This window comes from Phaethon aethereus (genome assembly GCF_964289735.1).
Source record: "Phaethon aethereus genome assembly, chromosome: 10".
NCBI lineage: Eukaryota > Metazoa > Chordata > Aves > Phaethontiformes > Phaethontidae > Phaethon > Phaethon aethereus.
In genome coordinates this window covers 4,752,364-4,773,730 of record NC_138586.1, presented here as the reverse complement: position 1 = coordinate 4,773,730, position 21,367 = coordinate 4,752,364, and the positions used below count along the sequence as shown (strand labels likewise).

At 48.4% G+C, this 21,367-nt stretch overlaps 2 protein-coding genes across 2 annotated transcripts; one reads left to right on the top strand and one right to left on the bottom strand.

Annotated features, from left to right (window-relative positions):
- Positions 1 to 232: 232 nt before the first annotated feature.
- VBP1 (VHL binding protein 1) lies at positions 233 to 9,560 on the top strand (the record flags this gene model as incomplete). Its single annotated transcript, XM_082004224.1, has 6 exons — positions 233 to 325; positions 4,667 to 4,791; positions 5,854 to 5,920; positions 6,383 to 6,481; positions 8,250 to 8,388; positions 9,385 to 9,560. 6 exons carry the CDS (start codon positions 233 to 235, stop codon positions 9,453 to 9,455), a joined length of 594 nt encoding a protein of 197 aa, XP_081860350.1. The 3' UTR covers positions 9,456 to 9,560.
- A 5,443-nt stretch (positions 9,561 to 15,003) lies between these two features.
- Positions 15,004 to 19,885, bottom strand: RAB39B (RAB39B, member RAS oncogene family; the record flags this gene model as incomplete). The annotated part of the gene is made up of 2 exons (XM_082003972.1): positions 19,659 to 19,885; positions 15,004 to 15,430 (listed from the first exon to the last, which is right to left on the bottom strand). Exons 1-2 carry the CDS (start codon positions 19,871 to 19,873, stop codon positions 15,004 to 15,006), a joined length of 642 nt encoding a protein of 213 aa, XP_081860098.1. The 5' UTR covers positions 19,874 to 19,885.
- Positions 19,886 to 21,367: the final 1,482 nt, after the last annotated feature.

Below are 21,367 nucleotides of genomic sequence, written 5' to 3'. Positions count from 1 at the left end.
CCGCGCGCGGCGCCTCAGCGAGAGCCAGCCCGCCCCCGCCTGCCCCAGCCCGCCAATGGGCGACGCTTTGGGACCGTCCACTGCCCCGCCTACCCTCCTCACTTCTGCGGACGCGTCATCGCGTCACTCAAAGCCTGGCAGCCAATGGATAGAGTCGTCGTTGGCGCTGACGTGATGACGTACGACTCCGGCGTCCCGGCGAAGGCCGCGCACGCACAGTCGGTTCCCCAAGATGGCGGCGGCCACCAGCAGCGAGACGGGGTGCGGTGAGGCGGCGGCGGGCGAGAAGCGCGGCCCCCTCGGCATCCCCGAGGCGGTCTTCGTGGTGAGCGACGGCTGCGCCGGCCGGGCCGCCCCGCGCCCTGGCGGGGGGCTGGGGGGGGGGGCAGCCGGGCCCATCTCCTGTGCAGGCGGCACCTGCGGCGGGGCCTCGGCCTGGTGGGCGGGCGGGCGGTGCCCGAGGGAGCGCGGCGGCGGGGAAGGCGGCGGGGCTGCCCCTGATGGCCCGCCCCGCTGGGTTGTGGGGCTGAGCGGGAGCTACCGGCCCGGCCGCGCCAAGGTCTCGGCCTGAGAACCCCGTACCGGAGCGCTTCTCTTCCTGCAAACTGAGCAGGGCCCTGTGCCCCGGCGGGGCGGGGTGCCTTAGTCCTGAGGATTTTCATAGCCGAGTTGCTTTATTTGGTTTCTGCCTTGGCGTTATTAGACATTAATACGCTTTACAGCAAACTCAAATCCCCGTTTTAATAACTATCGTGTTATTTCACTGGCCAACTCACATGCCAATGAAGAGCATGTTGTGAGTGAACTCTCCTGTCGTACATACTAAGCCATGGTTCCTTATAGGGGTTCCTCCTGCACAGAGCACAGCGTTGCCGCTTGTGTCTCATCTCAGATAATGCCGTATGGCACTCCTAGTGCCTTTCCCTGCATCTTCCCTCATAGTCTAGCTCTTGGCTGTTGAGCAGAATCCCTCTCAGACACGACTGCGGTGTCCAGCTAGGCTTCCTGACTTCTCAGAAACAAAAAAACACGTGTCTTTCAGAAAACAGGCTAAACTTGTTTATCCAACTTTAAAAAGTGATTTACCAAGCATTAATAATTCTGTTGACTCCTTGAAAAGAAAAATTCATCAACTTGCACAGTGATTTAATGTCAAAATTATCTGTTGTTCCCTTTCTGCTATAAGCTAGCTTTTGGTGTGCTGTCTTGATTGCTACTTTATTTCGTTTGATCAATAAGTATTGATCAAACTGGCTATACCCAGCAGCCTCAGTGTCATCTTGAAACATCGCATGGCTGCCCTGAATGCTTTGTTTGTCATGCTGCTTTATTACTGAGTTTTTCTTGAACTTTGAAATCTCTATTTCTCAGATCTGTCTTGATGTCTTTACCGGAACTGTTTGGACTGATCAGCTATGACTGCTCTTACAGAAATAAATTGATTTGACTTGCATTTCGATATTTCTCAGTGTAGCGCTTGTATTACGTACATGCCGTCCTAGAACATAGGGTGTAAACAAATGGGTACAGTATGCTTGCTTTCAGTGCATCCAGACCCTACTTTTTCTTTAAGGTTGTTTAATGATTGTTGGGATCTGGCAGATCTTACTGGGATGTTAAACGCATTGCTGCCTGTGTCCAACTTCCTTCCACCGCCTTATGAGAAACTAATGTAGACACAAGCAAAAGGAAAGGGCCCTGGCTTCAGCTGCCCTGTGAGACCTCGATCATCGTGACAGAGAAGAACTTGTAGTCTATGCTGGCTCTACAGTGGAGGTGGCCACCCTGGCAGGGAACAGGAGATAAGCATCCTCAGCGAACACTTTGAGGGTGTCTGTCACATTCCTCATTTTCATGCTGATAGCTGTCAATGCATGGTTGGTTCCACGTTGTTCCCGTTTGATACTTGCATCTGAAGTATCTCATGTGCTGTACCATGCGACCTGGGGGAGTTCTGGGGGTTGTGGCTTAGTTTTGTGCTTCTGTTCAATTCTTTGTAACCTTAGGTCTGGATCTAAAACCCACTGAAGATTCCTAATTCTCAGTTTTGAGAAGTGCTCTGATCAAATAGAGATGTCTCTGAAGAAAAGATACTTGATGATGATCATAGAGTACTTGGATGTAGTTGTTAAGATAGACAAAATAAGTATATGCTAAGGAATTTTTAATGATATTCTGCTCCATGAAGTGAAAACGCTGGTGTCGAAGGCTGGTTTTTATTACAGGTTTTTTTCTTGAGAAAATAGGTTTTTGTTTCAAAAACATTGTATGTTATCACAATGATAAAGACTTCCTGATCACTTGCTTGACATTCCCCCGCCACCTGCCACATGGCCAGTCTTACTGTGAACCTTGTCTTCAGAGATGTTTTCTTTAAGTGTCTCGATTCAGTAAAGGCTCTTCAGACAGTTTATGGCAGATGCCTTTTCTTAGGCATTGATCTGTTGATTCTTGTGCCTCTCTGCATTTCAAGTGACATTAAGCACTAACTCAAGGTTTCACTGGGGTTTATAAAGAACTTTCAACTCTGTTTTCTTTTGAGCTGTTGTCCAGATGTTTCCAAATACAATGCCTTTCCTTATTCTGCCTGCCTTAGCATGCGTGTGAGTGGGAGGACAGGGGATGCAAATCTGGAAACATGTCTCTTTTGTCCTGTTCTCTGTATATGCCCATAGGTGATGATGGCTCTCCGCAGCAGCAGAGCGAGGGCCTGCAGCTCTTTGTGTCATCACTCAAAAGATAAACATAAGGCTGCACAGGAGTGTGCTGTCCTGCTGTATTTCAGGGCTTTTACAGAGTGTTCGTGTGGCTTGGCTTGAAGTTTGCAAAGACTACATTGCCTTTACGGTATACAACAGTGGTGTCTTGCCAGTGAATTTTCCTCTTAAAAAGATAGAGACGAGCTTTGGCAGGTCCTTGCAGAACAGGTAAGGTAATTCTGCAGTTGAGATACTGCGTGACACACCATGAAGCAGGGGTCCTAATAGCGTTGGCGCCCATCTCTGTTCAGGCTCAAAGAAGTGACCGTGTCTCAGCCTTGCAGCTGGGCAAGATGGGCCAAAAACCCAAACAGTGGGACTCGGAAGTTGTAGTTGGATAACCTAGGTGGTAAATCTGAGCCCACTTTGGACTCTGGGGCATTATGTAGTGGGAAGAGGTCACCAGTATACTGGCAGCCTGGATTCACTTCTCAGCATCTTCATTTCAGGAGGACTTGGGTCTGTCTGTACAAACAGACATTAGCTGAGGCAGAGGTGGGGTGCTGGGCAGTGGGTGGGGTAGGTTGTTGCCCACCTGCTTTTTCTTTCTGTCTTGGGTGTTTTACATGAGCAGAATGGCTTCCACAAGAGGGAGTTTCATTTCAGAACATCCTCAGGCCTCATTTCTACAACACTTGCCTGAATCTGTCCTTGGGTTCTTTGGTTAAAGCTTCTCTACAGGCTTCATCAGGAGGCAGAGGTGCTTCTCGTTCTGTTGTCGGTGAGGTAGCTTAAGGCGTTCCTCAGGCAGTTAGTCTGAGGCACGGTCTCTTGAGTTCTGTTGTACCAGCTGGATCATGCTGCCTGCTGGTCTGTTGTGGAGTTCCTATTTCTACTGCAGATTTCCATAATGATAAGGAAGGTGGGTGACTTCTTACTGGGTTCAGTAATTTCATAGTAAGTTTTTTTAGCCAAGAGAGCTTAGGCATCATAATGAAGGGAACCAGCTATATGTCTGTTATTACTTTAGTAATGTATTATAGTCTTTTTCTGGTGTGAAACTACTGGAATGGAAACACCTAGTTAAAAAGGAGCAGCTGAAGAGGCCTTTGGTAGGCTTCCATCAGGTTTTACAGAGCTATTATAAGGACAGAATTGCCACAGTGGACAAGTGTGGTCATCTTGAATTATACGTAGGTGAATGTTGTCAAGGTCAGAAGCACATGCTTGACATCTGGCCCGACATGCCTTTCCCAAGGCTGAAAACATTGCCCGCAGGCAGATGAACTGCTTCCTGGGAGTGTGAAGGAGGCACTTGCGGAGGTCAGCATCCTGGCCTGCTCAGGCCTGTCTTCTCTGGCTACTTCTCCAGTTGATGGTAGGACTGGCTGGAATTGTTCTCTAGAGGTTTCCATGGCTTCCTGCTGACTGCAGAAGGAGCTTTTGAAGACAAACTGTTTACTACCATAAAGCCTGCCTGAGCAGATACCACAGTTTTCCCTCATTTGCCTCTTTCTCTGCCACGACATGCTTGATCAGGCCGTGATTTGTTTCCTTCATCAGTCTTATCCTAAATAGTTCATAATCTGATTAGCCCCAGAGAAGCATTATCCCTGCTTTACAGATAGGAAACCAAAGTTTAGCCGTGGTCTGAGGATATCCATCCCCGTTAGGTGTTGTTTGACATCGGCCAGGACTGAAAGCACCACTTAACAAGGTACTGGCAAGTATGGTTATAAAATAATCCTTGCACCTATCCTTCGTTCCCTACCAAAAAGGCGGGGGAGGGGGAGTGAAAAGATGACTAAGGAAGGAAACAATATGATTTTGTACTTCAGGAAGAAAAAAGAAGGTTGTTTACATATAAAACCCCTTCTAGACTTAGCTGCAGTAAGATGATAGCATGACTGTATCTAGGATTTCTGTAAAACTCTTCTAACATTGAGGGTTTCTTTCTCCCCTTAAAGGAAGATGTAGATTCTTTTATGAAACAGCCTGGAAATGAGACAGCAGATGTAGTTCTTAAGAAGTTGGATGAGCAGTATCAGAAGTATAAATTTTTGGAACTTAATCTTGCTCAAAAGAAAAGGAGGTAAGTCATCATTTTTGCAGAATTGGGAAATGTTTAGCACAGTTCTATTTCTTTAAAAATAAGTCTAGGTTTTTTAAGTATCCCGAGAAGTAAAACGTTGATGTTAGGAATGCTAATGCTTGCAGTACTCTCAGGAAAGCCCAGCTTTTTTTCTTTCCTCTTCCTGAGAATTACATGCAAAAGAATTTACAGTATTGGTGAATTGGTCCTTAGCCTTTAAGGCCAAGAAGTACTGCTATAGTCTCTTAATTTTGTCAGCCTAGTGTAAATAAGAATACATTTTTGTCAAATGGCTGCTGTATCAAGCCTGTAACTTTTGGTGTGGTAGTCTCATCTCTCTTCAGTAGCTTTGGCCTTGATCTGGAGCTAGGCGAGAAGCAAATTTTTAGAAGCTAAAATCAAAGCCTCAAGTAACGTTTTATTCAGACTAAACTTCTTTCATGGACAAATACCCCTCATAATCTCCGCCTGGAGGCAGCTGCCGCTGTCTGAGCCTGCTGGTTGCAGAGGAGGGCGGCCTGGGAGGCCGGGCGGATGCCAGCATCTCTGCTAGGCTGCTGCAAGGGCTGTCGAGGAGGGGGATGCCCTGGGCGCTGCAGAGAGCTTGCATTTTAACAGTGCCAAGGCTTGTAGCTCTGAACTCTTAGAATAGTTTGTGGGCCTCAGAAGAAACGCAATTGTTTTGTTTTACGTACGGTGTTTTTTATCTGTATTTCTGCTGAGGTTTCCTTCTCCTCCGGGGAGATCAGAAATATGCAAAAATACACCATTTTAGCAAACAGGTGTCCGTTGCTGTTAATACGTGTTTGTTCCAGTTTGAAAGCTGTATGTGTTGCTCTGCTTCAGAAAACCGATCAGCCTCAGCACAGTAAGAGGCAAGTGAAGCTGTAGCTGAGATGCCTTTACATGCCATATCTTTCAAATCTGCATTTGTAAGCCTGGAAAGCTGTTAGAGTTTCACGTTTTAAAGTGGAGGTTGGATTGTGTAATAAAACTGATCACTTGTTTAGGAAACTTTGTGTCTCTGTAAAATAATAAATTATGACTGTTGTTAATTCACAGGCTAAAAAGTCAGATTCCTGAAATTAAACAGACATTAGAAATTTTAAAACACATGCAGAAGAAAAAGGTAAACTATTTTGAATATCTAATGAGTATGAGAAAAGCTAACTACCTTTCCACCCTAACAGAACACATTGCAAGAAATGTTTTGGAGAGCATATTAATATGCCTTTATAAATAACAGAATTGTTTTTAAAGGTATGTAGTAGTTTTTGAAAGCTAGTTCAAAAACAGTTAATGTTTGTAATGCAAACTTCACTTTTAATAGTGTATAGATGGCAGCTAAGCTTTGACTTCATCTCTATTCTTTATAGAGATTTCTGTATTGTTTTTAAATACATCTTTTTAAAATGCTTTATTCTTGGAGCTCTAACTTTCGTGTTGAATTAAGTTTACATAGAGTTCCACCGAAGTTAGTACTGTATCAATGGCAAAAAGCAGAAAAGTGTGCTCTTTACTGTAAGTTTTATGTCTTTGACATAAGTTTCCAGTGAAAATAGCAATTTTAAGTTTTATCATTTGTCTTAAGGATTCCACAAATCCAATGGAAACCAGATTTTTATTGGCAGATAATCTCTACTGCAAAGCTTCAGTTCCTCCTACAGATAAAGTTTGTTTGTGGTTGGGGGTAAGTAAAATGGAACTTTCTCTGAAACTGTTTAAATAACTTATAGAAGACAGTCTTGCTGTCTCATTTGTTCTTCTAGTGGCTACGGGCATGAGTCTGTTCATGTGTGCATCATGGAGCTGTGTCCTGTCAGCAGGGCAAACCGAACAAGACAATTTCAACGCGTTTAGTGAGGGTTTCATGTTTGGTTTTATTTGGTGCCTGAACAGTAAAACAGTAAGACTTCAGAGAATGTTAACTTTGCTGGATTGTTCTTTCCAAAAAGCATATTCATGAATGTTTTCCTTGTCACTTCTATCACTTTGTGGTTCAAATTGCCATCCAGCATTGTCTGGGGGGGGAATGTGCCCAGCAAAATAACTTAGTTTGGCAAGTAGCTTCCCATCTTCTCTACGTTATTTGTATTTAGCATCTTGCTTTCTCTTTTCATGCATGTTTTTAGGGAAAGATGGGATTTCTGTTACTCGCAGGTACCTGCCAGCATTAGAGTGAAATTTGTGCTAAAGACTGGGGGGATCAGAGCTCAGAACGCAGGTTTCTGAGTACTGAAGTGATACCAGGTTGGGATATTTTGTATTCAGAGTCTTCCTCATACATGGAGATAACCTGCTAATGTTTATTTTGAGACTTGTAAATCCTGGATATTCCCAAATCCCTGTGTTGGCTGCCAAACAAAACCTCTTGGTTCAGACAGAAACACTGTTGACATGTGCAGCTTCTGGACTGATGGGGCTGTTACTCCCAGCCACTCCCACTTCTTTTCTGTCATAAAAAGAGAAGATTTGTCTGAAGCCTGTTGCTTTCAGGAGACTGTCATCACAGTTCACAAACATTGACTTTCATGGAGCATCCCAGGTTTATTTTGGGACAGAATGTCAGAGAAAGTTCATCCTATTGATGGTTCATACAGAAAAGCTATAATGAAATGCCACGAGCGGTTTATTATATTTAGGTGTTCTTGGCCTTCTGCCTTTATCGTCCTTGTTGCTTACAGTTTGCATGTTGGGCTATGCCTATTACTATTACTGGGGAAACTACGTCTTCCAGGTATTTTAAAAGAAGAATGGCTTATCTCACTCTTGCAGCTCTGTGTAGCATTCCCTGGGATCATGGCTAGCGAGCGGTATGTGGCTCTGCTCGACGCACAGTTCTTGAATGGGACAAAGCTTCATTGGTGCATTTTCACTTCATACTGCTCTTTTATCTCTTCATGTGGTAGCTTCTTACTGAAATAAAGATTTGTAGATTAAAGACCACCATGGTATAGGACAGGACTTTTATGCATGTTGTGTCTTTAAATACCTGTGATGCTTCTTGTTAACGACCAGTGCCATTAGGCTGTTTGTCAGCGTCCCACATAGAGATCTTAACGTTAATCTTGAATGCAACAAAAATTGTTTATTAGAGTGGTGTGGCACTTGAAAGGTGCTGCTAAGAAACATGAATTCTCTCACTTTTCAAATATGATGGGGATGAGATACTGATACCTGAAAGGCTGAATGCAGTACACAGGGAGAGAAATCCCTTGCTGCTTAGCTGTAGGAAGAGAACTTTTTTAAGTCACTAAAGCGGTTTATTACTCAGTTACTGAAGTGGTGGAGGCCTCGAGCAGATTCTGACCTTGCTCGTCCTGAATCTTGTTGGCTTGGCCTGTCAGGACAGCCTTTGTTGATGTGATAGGTTATAAACAACAGCCTGAAATAAGCCTGCTGTGGGTTATTCCTTACAACACAAGAGTAAAAACCTTTCTCAATCTTTCTTCTTTTAGGCCAATGTGATGCTTGAATATGATATTGATGAAGCTCAGGCTCTGTTAGAGAAGAATTTGTCAACAGCCACAAGAAACCTTGATCTTCTAGAGGAAGACCTGGATTTTCTTAGAGATCAGTTCACCACTACAGAAGTCAGTATCCTTTTTTTTTATTATTTGCGGGGAAGAGGTGTATGTGAAAGCTAACATACAGGTAACTACTAGTTTCCCGACATGCTTTTATCTTTGACTGGCTGCCCTTAAAATTCTATAGCTCTTCAGGAACCTAACCTTTTCTGGCAATGAAATGGGATGTTTTGTTTCCGGTGCCACGGTGAGGGTTGGTGTGTTAGATGTAGCAAAGCTCGTGTTTGTGATCGGGTCCTTGTGAAACCGGCTGTGGTGGTTGCAAACCGAGACTGGGAGGGAGCTGGAAGCGTGGGTGGGTGCTGTGGATTGACGGCCAGGTGGCCGTTTCAAAGCAAAGCGACTCTTCCTTCCTCTCTAGAGCGTGTGGATATTGTTCTTGGGGCTGTCACTGATCGCACCCGGTTTAGCCGCCATCGCAATATTCTCCAAGCAGCACACCTGGCTGCAGCAAGCGTGGTGCTACCTTATTAGGTATCGCTTCCCTTCTTTTTTGTTTCTTTATGCTATGATGGACCACCTCTGAGGGTGTGGTTTGGTAGTTTTTTTTATACTTAAAATCTGTTGTAATGATGAGGATAGCTGTCAACGGAAGCGTTAGATTTAGTAAATGAAGGCACAACTAGTTGTTTTTTCAAGTTGATACTTAACATCCTGCAGCACTCAGACAGCGTATGGATGCCTGAAATAGGCAAATACAGCTGATCCCGGCAGGCTGGCTGAAATCAGAACAGGGTAGCTGTAGCAAAACTGACAGTATGTTTCTTTGTAATATCTTTTTGGAGGTTTTTAAGTAAATGGTGTGAATGCTGCAGTTATTACCAGTTACTAGTATTCCTGTGTGTTAAGGCTTTGCAGCAAGTCAGCTCTTTCATCAAATGGTTTCTGTATTGACTGTTACACGTAAGTGAAGTGTGGCCAACTGTAAAACCTGCTTTTCCCTTTTTTTTTCTTTCCTTTGTCTTTTCTGAATGCATGAGCTGTTTCCTTAATTCCACACCCTCAGATATGGCTAGAGTTTATAACTGGGATGTAAAGAGAAGAAACAAGCAAGACCCTTCCAAAAACAAAGCATAGTTTTGCCAATTTTAAATGTGGTTTCAATTTCCAAATATTTTTTATTTAAACACCCCCAAGTTCATTCTTAAGGGACTGAGTTACTTTAAGCATTTCAGTAAATGGTAAAATACATAAAAACTAATGGTGAGCACCATTTTATTTATTTGTAAACTCAAAATTTGGTTTCATGCATGCTTCATGAAATGAATTATTTGAAAAGGCACCACACAGTCCAGCAAAGGACATAGTATTTTGATCATAAATAAATAAATTTCTACCTGAAAGCTTGTCTGAAAAGTTGGGGGGCGTGTATGAAACGGAGTCTGACATTTTAGCAGGTTAAGGTAGTGCAGGGGTTTACTTTTTCATCAGTGTGTACAGCCAACAAAGTTAAAGTCGACTTGGGCTGGGGAGACACGCAGCTGTAATGCTCTAGGAAACGGAAAAAGTACAGTGAGGTCTTGGATTTTGTTTCAGTCAGTTAATTGGCAGCGCCAATCTGCAAGCATTCCTGGATATCCACTTCGGATAAACCTGTTTTTAATGATTACTGCTTAGTTAACTGCCCGTTACTGAACTCTCAGCACTTTACATACAACAGTTTTGTGACATGTCTTCAAAGAGCGATAAACGGGGTAAACAGCACAAGCTACGTCACGACTGCAGGTGATCTCGCCCCGTTCTTTTTCATACGTGTGCACAGGCTGCTTATTTTTGCAGATGCGTCGAACCAGGACACCAAAATGCCGGTAGCCTGTAAACAAGGAGCCCCCTATTTACGATCCCTTAGACGAGACGTCCAGTTCCAATGTCTTAACACTCTCAGCCTCCCAGGTGGTGAAACCTGTATTAGATGAGGATGGTTTTTACCGAGGCGTGACTTCTGGTGTTAACAGTTGGAATAGGTTTTTGGTTCTTAGGAAGCCTTGCAAGATTGTTGCCTTTTACCTCTGCAGTTTCTTTCTAAAATGAAATGCTCAGTGGTGATGTCAGTGGCTAATATTCACATTCTGTGACTGAGAATACAGGTTTCGCTGCAAAATAAATGCAAATGTTAACTGTTCGATCTTCATGTAAGAAACAATATACCTGTAAATTTTTTTGTACTTTTATTTCACGATATTAAAATAGTAAAACTAAACAGTTGTGGCAAACACCTGTTTTTGTGCATCTTTCTTTGTGTGAGAGTCATGCCTCTGATGTGTGATCTCTTTATGTTTCCCTTCCCATTAACGGGGGGCAGGGAGGTGAAAAAACCCAGTGGAAGCGGGGAAGAGCGTAGCTGCGAGTACTGGCTCGAATGAAAGGGGGAGCGTGAGCCAGCACGTCCCAATTTGCGAATACAAGCGATGGCTTTGACAGGGCCATGGGTGTAAAAGGGGGAGAGCTGCAGGGGTGGCATCGAACGGGTACATCCTTGTACAAGTCAGGGCTGGCCTTGGCCCAGCCTCCCCCCAGGGCGATGCCGTTGGGCCCCGCGTCTTTGGCTGTGGCAGAGAAACGTTTAGATCTAACGTACGACCTGACTGATGGGATCTGCCCCTGGGGCTGCTCCTCTCCCTTCCCAAGAGCAGCAGCGGTGACGGGGAGGGCAGCTGCACACACGTCCCCATTCCTCCTGGCATTTTCTCTTCAGTTGGATTACTGAGCCCTGCAGGCTACAGCCATGCTCCCCCCGCCCGCTGGCTGGGCCGAAGGCGGCCATTGCTTGCCTTTGTGGGGCACAATGAAAGGGCAAGTTCAGCGTTTCTGCAGAAGCAAAATAAGCGCTGTGTGCGACAGCCCGTGACCTAATGCTGGGGTGCGGGGGGACAGGGTTAGAGCTGGCGTTGCTCAGCAGGGGCAAAAGGTATCTGGCCGGGGGGGTGGGAAATGGCTGCAGCCACCATAATTCCTCTTTGGGGTGGGTTTTTGTTTGTTTGATATTAAGTAAAAAAAACCAAAACAGAACTCACAGACAAGAAATTGAGCTTGCCTGTGACTGATCGCTGTCTCCTATTGCTCTGTCCTTTGCTGTTAAGTCTCCCTTACTCAGCTGCTGTGACACTAGTCCTGCCTGCTGCTGAGAAGGGCCACCTGGAGGGGCGAAGGCTGGTTTTGGCTACTGCTGCAGGGAGCAGGGCGGTTTGGTTTTGCTCGAGAATGGCCAGTGTTTCTATAGTTGGAGGTTTTTTCTCAGCAAGGCAGTTGGCTGGTTCTGAAGAGCAAAGCAGTGGGGCCTTCAGAGAGCGATGTACAGCGCGTGCCCTCGCTGGGCCACAGGCTTTCCACTGGAAGTGGTACAGGTGGTAGGTCGCTTACGGATAGAGAATGGGGAAGGGGAAAAAGAAAAAAACAACCCCACCAAAGTTTCTTTACAAGTTTTAAATTTCACATTATCACATAGTAACCGTTTTGCTAAATACAAGCATATTTTCAGTCACGTACAGACAGCTAAATACAGCATTATTTTCACATTTTGTTACAGTGCATAACAGAAAGCGAGGAAAGTGTATAGTATGCTTTTATTCTGGAGGTTCTGAGCAATTACAGTCTAACATGCAGAATGTTTTTAACATGTGGTAAAGACCACAGAAAGTTAGCTTATTCTTTTTCTTTTTCTTTTTATTTTAGTCCTAGAGTAAAAGAGCTCCTGACCTTTATCCTGTGAAAGGTATCACCTTCCGGTTTCTCTAAATCCCTCTTGCACTAGAAGTCAAAGCATTAAAACCAGTTGTTAGAAAAGAATTCTTAGCATATCCTATAAGTTGTTCATCTTAGAAAAAACATTCCAAATTTTGTACAGATGAATCTACATTTCCTATATTTTAATAAGCTGTCCAGAAAATGCAAGGAATTAGAAAAAGATGTATATAATGAGTTCTCTTATCATTTCATATTATAGCCATTTGTCACCTCTAAGTAGTTAAGACTGCATACATTTTCTTCTGCACTGTTCCCCTTTAGAATTATGACACTTGTATTTTTAAATTGAAGATTTACTCTGGAGGCCTGACCGTTCTTATTTAGTCTTTCTGGAATTTCTCTCTGGGAGCAGTAAAGGGGAATGTCCAAAACCCGTTAAATAAAATACTGGTTGTCTCGTGAAAAGTAATCCTTCCCCTGCTGGCCAGGTTCCTGCACAGAGAATTACAGAATTTTACTATTGCTAAAACACTCTTTGATCCAATTTCCAGCTGCCCTTCACGGAGCACTCCAGCTCTGCTACCCTCAGCTAGGCAAGCCGAGCTGCACCTCCTGAACAGCTGGACCCCGAAAGACCAAAGTGGTTGCTTGGCGGAACTTTCCACTCCAAGGATGAAGAACCTGACCCTTTCGCACTCGTTTGTCCTTGCCTTTGTGCCAACAGGACTAACAGACCTGGTCCGAGCAAACCTTGCGCTCTCCACTGGCGTCAGCCCACGAGAGCCCATGGCAGCCAAGTTCCTGTGGCGGTCCCTGCATCAATCTTCTCCAGCTCTGCTTACCTAGAAAGAGATTTTGTAAAGGGATTTTTGATTTTTTTTTTTTCTTTACATCTTCAGGGCACTGAACTCGACCACAACCGAAGCTGCCTGGAATTCACTGTGCTGTAGCACAAGCTTTTTGGTAGGTTTATGGCCTATTCAAGAGCGATCAGGGCTTAGCAGTGACAAGCTTACTGACACTGCCGCCCTCCCTTCCTCTGTTCTGCTACCAGTGCCCTCCCAGCAGGTGCTACACTGCTGCACCCCTGCAGAGCCCAGGAACAGAAACTGCTCCTCAAACACTGAAAATAAAAATGTTACTTATTTTCAAGGTTTTGGTTGTTGGGTTTGTTGTTTGGGTTGTTGTTGGTTTTTTTACAGCTTTAACACAGGGGTTTTTCTTCATACAGACCCGCCCATGTGCTGCAAACTGTGAGACCAGGTTCGAGAGGAGAAATAGGCTGAACTCACCAGCAATCAAGAAGAGCCACACTTTTAAAGGTGGGGTAGCTTAAAAAGCTGTAACAGCTATTTTATTCTTTGCTACTTAGAGGCCTAAAATCAAACACTAGATGCTTCCTGTGGTTTTTACCTAATCCCTCCCTCCTGCCCATTAGCAGTTTGGTGTATAAAGCTTGCAAACTCGAGTAAAAAAAAAAAAAAAAAAGAAGAAAAAAAAAGGTCAGTATAGTTTTGTTTGTTTGCTTTTAATAGGCTGAATTTCCATAGTTTGCTACAGGAGCCCAGTTACCCTGCTGCACTTCAAAAGCTTCAGTTAAAACTGTGGAAGCAAAGCCTCTAAGTAAGTGGTGAATGGCATTCCCAGCGGCTACCATCCCATGATGACCAACCTGAGATGGATCTTCTTTTGTCAAATTAAAACATGGAGGAAAACAAACTTTACTCCTGAGCTTGTCTTGTGGCTTTCCTTTCCACCTGCCAGACACTTCTGGTGTGTGCGCCTCCTTCCCAGGGCTAGTTCTCGTCTTCCACAGATGCCAAGAAAGAAAATGAGACTTTAACAGCAGAAAGTACTGATAGAAGCTGGTGCTTTCCATGCTATTTAACTTTAAAAGCAAATCTCACCATTTCGGATGTTTGATGCACCTGAGTTAAGCTTTTCAAGTTTTTTATTTTGTTGGCTCCCCCCCCTCCCCTTTCCACTCCTCCTCGTGGCCTGGCTGCTAAGACACCCAAAAGGTCGGCACGGGGCTGTTTGTTAGCAAGGCAGAAGTGCTGGCCTGTCCCACCCGGCTGCAACACCCCAGCCTTAAGATGTAACACATGAGGACATGGTTCTCTCTTTATGCTCTCGATCACTTAATTCTGCTGGAAAGCCCTGAACTCAGGGTACTTGCAAGGTACTCACCTAGGCAGTAAATGGGTAAAAACGCATTGAATAATTACTACTGGAACAGGAGTTGCCACTTAGAATCCCAGTTCAGCACAGCAAGGAAAGCACTACTGGGGGGGGATAAGTTAAATTTTAATTACCAGTTAAATAACTACTGCTTTCCTCTTTAAATCCCACAGAATATTCTTTGCTTTTGAACTAGGTTCAAGAACATAAGACAGAAAATTCAGAAGTGTGCACACCATGTCAGTACACTTTTCCTGTGGACTTGGCCTTATGAGGAAATGGTATCTGTGCTGCCTTTACACTGCCTGGTAATAAACAGCTGACACAAACGAAGATGGCTGGCCTCTTTCTCTCTGTCTGCCCGTTTGTCATACTACTAAAGTCTCCATACTGTGGCTTCAATACCCAGCATGGAGCTATGGATTTACTTAAAAGAGGACACGTACAGTACCCTGGCACGTGCCAGCCCACTCAGCTCTCTGTATGCTCTCTCCTGTCTCGCGCAGCCCCGCGTTTCTGCTTCCTGTCTCCTTACAACATCTACATGCACCCTCACTCACTCTCCTGTAGGTTTTTAGCCCCCAGTTCTGAAAGGTTATTTGGAACAGAACATTTCTTTCCGGGGTCTGTTCTGATGTCCAAAACAACACGGGAGGCTGTTCACAACAGGAGTGTTGCTCTCCCTTCTGTCACACTGAGTTCACTTAGTAAAGTATGTTTGTTTAGTAGAGTTCATCACCACTCGCCTCACTAGAAGAGCTCAGCACAAGCATCGCCTATCTGATTTCACCACTTCTTCGGATGAGTGCACTACGTTTGGGACAAACCCGCTCTTTACCCCTTCCCATCCCTCCTGGATTGAAATTTCCCCCCTTTTAACAAGCTCATATATATCTCGAGTCAGATCAGTGAAGGCCTTCTCCACGTTAATGGCGTCCCGAGCTGAAGTCTCAATGTACTTCATACCATATGCGGCAGCCAGTTTCTCAGCCTCGTGCCTGGTGACTTGCCGCTGTGTGTCAAGGTCACACTTGTGACCTACCAAAACAAAGACGATCTGGTACGGCTGGACGTGCACCTTGGTCTCCTCTAGCCACTCGTGGACATTCTGGAAGGACCTGCGGTTTGTAATGTCAAAGAGGAGGAGTCCGCCAACCGAGTTCCGGTAGTAGGCTCTGGTGATGGACCTGGAAATGAATGAGCCACAACAAAAGTGTAAGTTACAGCTGTTTGGGAAGAAGGGCAGAGCAAGTTTCAGGTGGGGTTTTGTTTGTTTGTTTGTGTTCTCTGATTTTTTTTCCCCTTAAGGCCAAAGTAGCCCTTCTGAACACGTCTTTGCTTAAGAAAGCAGCATTACCACTACCTTGCCTACCCTGCAGAATCCAGAGCAGAGGGGCCATTCAGGCAATGTCTTATCACTTTTAGCTTGTGCTCTGTAGAGCTTGTCATTCAAAAAGACAACTGATCTTGGCTTAAAGATTTCATCCTTGGGTAACTAACTGCCCCACTGATTTATTACAGCTCTGTTCAAAATCCCCGTCAGTGTTTTCAGTCTCTATTTTCTGTCATGGACTTCTGAATGCCCTTTGCTGTTAGTCAAAGCTGGAGTCCTGTCTCCTGCCATGTAAGTTCTCTGAATATCTCGTCTAACCCATTGGTTTAGAAGTACTATAAGAAATTAAAGGATTCATTTGAAACCAAACATGCACTCTCTGACAGATACATAAAGGAAGGAGGCTACAGGTTTGGAAGGCAGACCATGGGGTTGTAGCTCCCCTCCATACCCCCAGGGCCTTGGCATAGGGACACCCACTGACCCCTACGCTTTCTCCCACTACGCCACTGGTCAAACCGACGGCACGCACCATTACAGCCGACGCACTAAGAGGAGCGGCCAGCCCAACCTCCCGAGTAACAGCAAAACGATACAACAGCTTCCTAGGGGAATCGGCATTACTGTTGGTCTTGTTCCTGCCAAATACTGACAAGATTAAACAGTAACCAAAAAGACCCCCGAACCGCGGGCTGAGAAATGGAGCGCATCTTCCATAATTCTTCCGAGCAAGGGCAGACTTCAACGCGGCCAGAGGCAGCACATGAAATCAGCTAACACAGGGTGGTTAGAGCAAAGCTGAGACCATGAGGCTGAGCAGAGCTACAGTTCAAGGACTACTGCACGTGGAAGAACCAAGCTGCAAAACTGTGGTGTTTCTGCAAAGTCACGGATTCGTTCTAAATCCAGAAGCAGTGATCGATCTCAGTCCCTGGAGGAATTCACACTTGAGCCTGAACTTTCCTCGCTGGGAAAATGTAAGCACTGCTGCATTTTTAGCTCGAGACAATTCCTCTTTTGGACATGCAAGACTGTTGCTAGGGACTATTTGGTCCTGTAATGTGTGTATCTATCTAGCACAACTGCCTCAAGAAAGGATGAACGGGAGTTTTCAAAGATTGCTTTATCAACAGACATGCAGTGACAGGTGAAAATCCACAGTCCAAACTGAAGCAAGCCAGAAGAGGAGGAAAAAAGATAGTTGCCTGCCTTTGGATAATTCCTCCTCTCCCAATTATCTGGCTGAGGGACAACAGTAGCTCTGCACATTTGGCACTGAGGGAATTAGATCTGCCTTTTGCTATCTAGCCAGCTGCAAACAGACATTGGCGCTTTGAATTCACCCCCACACGGTCCCAGGCATTTCTGCTTCTCCCTTGTGCTCCGTGCCATCAGTCCTGGCTCCTCCTGCCAACATCAACAACGCCTCAGGTACTTCTGAAAGACATGACAGGATCTAAGCTGAACGCTGCGTTGAGGTAAAACTAGGTGAAGGTCTCAGTGCCTTTTCTTAAAGCCTTTTCCACAGACTGTTTTCCTTACTGACTCACGGGAAGCGAGCTACGTTGCCTTCACGCTGCACATCACTCCCCAATTCTCTTCAAAGACTCCCACCTCCCCTCCTCCCGCCATGCTCATACATAGCAGTATGGGGATTTGCACCTATTTGGCCACGTTTCAAGATGAAGGTATTGCCTCTGTCTGGGAACTGTCCCCTGCTCTGTACCCGCGGTGGGGACTTGTAGCCGGGGTCCGCGCCTGTTTGTTCGAGTCTCTCCCTCTCAGCCAAGGGAGAGCTGCCGGCTGGAAGGAAACAGCTCTTCTGCAGGCAGTAGTACACAGTTCCAGGGAGCAAAGGCTGCACGTGCTTTTCCTTTTGTTAGCATTACACGACATCACGTTTCAGACAAGGAAATCACAGTATCTGAGCAACCAGAGATGGGCAAAACCTGCTGGATCCAGGAAGAATTGGACCCTGCTCTTCTACAGCTCCCAAGCAGCCTCAGTGATCTGGCAAAATAGATACCTCCTGATCTGGCAGAATAGAATGGCACATGCTTAACTATAATTTAAGCCTTGACTGCACAGAAATTGCTTCTAATTTATGGAGAGCAAAAGAGCTCACAGCAGGGGTCAGGAAGAGCAGAAAGGTATCATCACAGCTGCAGACCGGAGAATGCCAACAAGGTGTCTTCAAAATAACTACAGTGATTTCCTCCTTGTGGGGCAGCTGTTAAACTATGCAAAGCAGACTGGAAATGCTCAAATCGGAGAGCTCTGTGAAAAAGCTGAGCTCATTCTTACGAATTTCCTTCCTAAGAAATTCCCTGTGCTATGACAAAAAAAGTTTAAGGGTTCTGGAGAGCACCTGCACCATCATGCTTCTTGCCTATGCCCACCCATCTGAGAGGCTTCAGCTGATTCCCGTAATAGCTACATCTTGCCTTTTGCCAAGAAAAACACCTTGCAGGAGGAGCCCAAGAGCTGCTGTCTTTATGGGGCACAATTTGTCACAGGGCTAACAGTGATTTGAAAGGGATAAACACAAAACAGACTTTTTGCCTGATTTTTTTCATACTTCAGAGTGCACCATGAAGGCATCCAGGTTTGCTCACTTCCCTCTAGCTCTTCACATTGGGAATTTAAGGTCTGCACTTTGCCAAGGGCATTTCACAGTTGTGCGATGTGTTTTTTTTTACGTCACTCGCTTTTCCTGCCCCTTGCACTCTTCCTGCCTTTGAACACTGCTGCCCATCGCAGCAGCGCAGCCTGCCCTTGCGCTGAAGGTCGCCTGCTCATCATGCTTACAACCCGAGCGCCGAGCCGGGTCAAGCACCAGCATTAAGGGTAAACAGCCTCCAGGGCCCCCAAACTTCCTAATGTGCAAGAGAAAGGAAATTGAAGCCATCCAACAGCTTTTGCTCTTCACAGCAAAGGCAGAAGCAGGGGATGGCACCCTGGCGTGTTTTTTACAGACCTCAGCCCGAGATCCAAAGCCGGCGGCTGATGCAACTGCAAGCTAAAGCACCTCCTCTCTCAGCAGAGCAGAGCACCAGCTCCTCGCCCAGAAAGGCTGCAAGGCAGCAGCAGAAAACCCCCGTCAGTGGGTAAGGACCGACTCCTGCACATCCTGGGCCAGACGCCAGCGCCACAGATGCGAAGGAAGGGGGTTGAGAGGGGTGGGGGTAGGGGAGGTTTCATCTGTGGAACGAAACCGAAACATTCCTCAGGCCAGTCATTACAGCACAGAAGTAGAAGCTACCTGAAGCTGCGCAGAGGTGTGGAGCCAGGAAAGCGCTCTCAGAGGGAGCAGGATGAAAGAGCGGACGAGGCCTAAAGATGCATGAAAAATACAAGCAAACAGCAGGCGAGGGGCTGAGGGTACACTCGCACCCCTTCCGAACGAGCGCCATGCCTGACAACAGCAACCCCCGCTCGGCTGGGGCCCAGCCTGCTCCGGCCAGGACCGCCGGTTTTACCACACAGCTCTGTGGGGAACTCTCGGCACGGTCCCACGCGCCGCCGTTATTTTTCCTCACGGATTCTTCGTGACGACACGAAGCCGCTCGCCGGACGCACCTGCCGTCCCCGCACAGCCACGACCAGGGGTCGGGCCCGGCCTTTCCCTGTCCTGCCGACAGCTCCTCTCTGCTGTCGCCGCCGAGAATCAAACCGCCTCTTCCACGGCGTTTAGCGAGCCTCAGCCGAAGCGTGTTCGGCTGTCGAACACCCTGGTTACTGCCTCTCCGCACCAGCGGGGAGCGGGCCCTTTCCCGGCCGAGCGGCAGCGGCGCGGCCCGACTCCCGGCCGGCGCAGGGCTGGGCAGTGTCTCCGAACCCCGGCGCTGCCCTCGGGCTCCGTCCCCCGCCCCAGCGGCTGCGGGGTCGCTCCTCTCCACCTCCTACACTCTCTACCCGCGGCCATTTGGGGGTCTCATCCTTTGTCTCATCCGCACAAGCCGGAGCCCGGCACACGCGGAGGGCGCCGGCCCCAGCCCCGCAGCTCCCGGCCCCGCGCCGCGGGAAAGGCCGCCCCGCCGGGAGCCCGGCCCGGCCCAGCCCGCCCCCGCCGCCGGTCTCACCGGAACCGCTCCTGCCCGGCCGTGTCCCAGATCTGCAGCTTGATCCTCTTGCCCGGCTCGATCTCCACCAGCCTAGAGAAGAAATCCACGCCCACCGTGGGGTCGGAGATCTGCGCGAAGCGACCCTCGGTGAAGCGGCGGATGAGGCAGGACTTGCCCACGGTGGAGTCGCCGATGACGATCAGGCGGAACTGGTAGAGCCAGATGGCCTCCATGCTGCCGCCGCCGCCCGCCTCAGCGCCCGCCCGCCGCCGCGCCGCCCATGCCCGGCCCGCGGGCCGCCGCCGCCGCCGCTCGCCCGCAGGGGGCGCGCCGGCCGGGAGGCGCCGCCGCCGCTAGGCCGGGACCGCGGCGCCCCGGGGGCCGGCGGCGGCCCGGCCTGGTCCCCGCCGCCGGGGCGCGGGGCGGGCCGGCCCCGCTGTCTGCGCCGCCGGCCGCGCCGCTCAGGCGGGCCCCATGGCGGCCAGCGCAGGCCCCTGCCCGGCACTCCGCCGCCCCATCATCGCCGGCGCATCCCGCTGAGCCGCGGCCCCGCCGCCGAGGTGCTGCGCGGACCGCGGGGCCGGGCGGGCGCCGGCCGCCGCCTCAGCCCTGCCGGCGCGCCCCCGAAGCCGCGGCAGCGACGCTGGGGCCCGGCCGCGGGTCCCTCCCCCAATGCCGCGCAGCCCGCTCTCCCCGCAGCGGCCGTTCCCCGCGGCTGCAGCGCCCTCGCCGGTGTCGGTGCTGGAGCCGGTGCCGGGCTGCGGGATGGAGGCGCGGCCGAGCGCGGGGCGCGCCGTGATGCAATGGCGGCCGCGCTCTACCGCACTGCCGGGAGGAGCCGCCACCCCCGAAACGCGGCCGCTGCGGGAGCCGGGCGGGGGCGGAGCGGGGCGGGACCGTGCGGGGCGGCGGGGGTGGCCGGGGGGAGCCCGGGGCTGAGGGGGACACGGGGCTGAGGGGGGCTGTGCCGAGCCCAGGGCCATGGCGGAGCCGGGGGGCCAGGCGGACCCCAAAGCCCAGGCTAACCTTTTTCAGCTCTTCCCCAGGGCGAGGGCGGGTGAGCAGGGCGCACGACGCCTTTCCGTGTTTTAAACCCGAGTCTCATTTCTGGAGGGATTCGGGCTCGTCGCCGCTGCGCCGGGGGCTTCGTTCGCACTGACAGCTAACGGAGGCAGCCCCAGTGCTCCTGGCGCTTTTGGAGAGCCTCTGCACCGCCACCCTGGGCACTGGGTCACCTGCACCGTGCGAGCCTTGTCTGGAAAGGGACAATGGTAACGGTGAGGTATCTTACTAACAGACTCGTGAAACCCAGCACATCCACATATATATCTGTGTGTGTGTATATGATGATGTGTGTGCCGTCTCAAAAATGTATAGCTTACAGACATTAAATACCCAGCAACTTAAATACCACAAATCTTAACAAATCCATTTTCCCTCACTCTGCTCAAGCAGGTTCTTGGCTCCGCAGAGCGAAGCACAGTGTTCAGGAACCCGAGCAGCAGCGAACGTCGCACAGCACATACAGGGCTACCTCAGATTGTTAAGTCCCGGTTTTGACCGGGCTGTCCCAAACGGGCAGCACTGCGCACCGCCACAGCAGCACACGGCTGTGTTTGCCTGGCTCTGTGGGGCACGGCTCAGCTCGAGTGCCTGCCTGTTCAGCACTTGCCAGAGCAGAATTTGGACCTCTGGAAGGGAAAATTAGCATGTATATAATTTAAAAA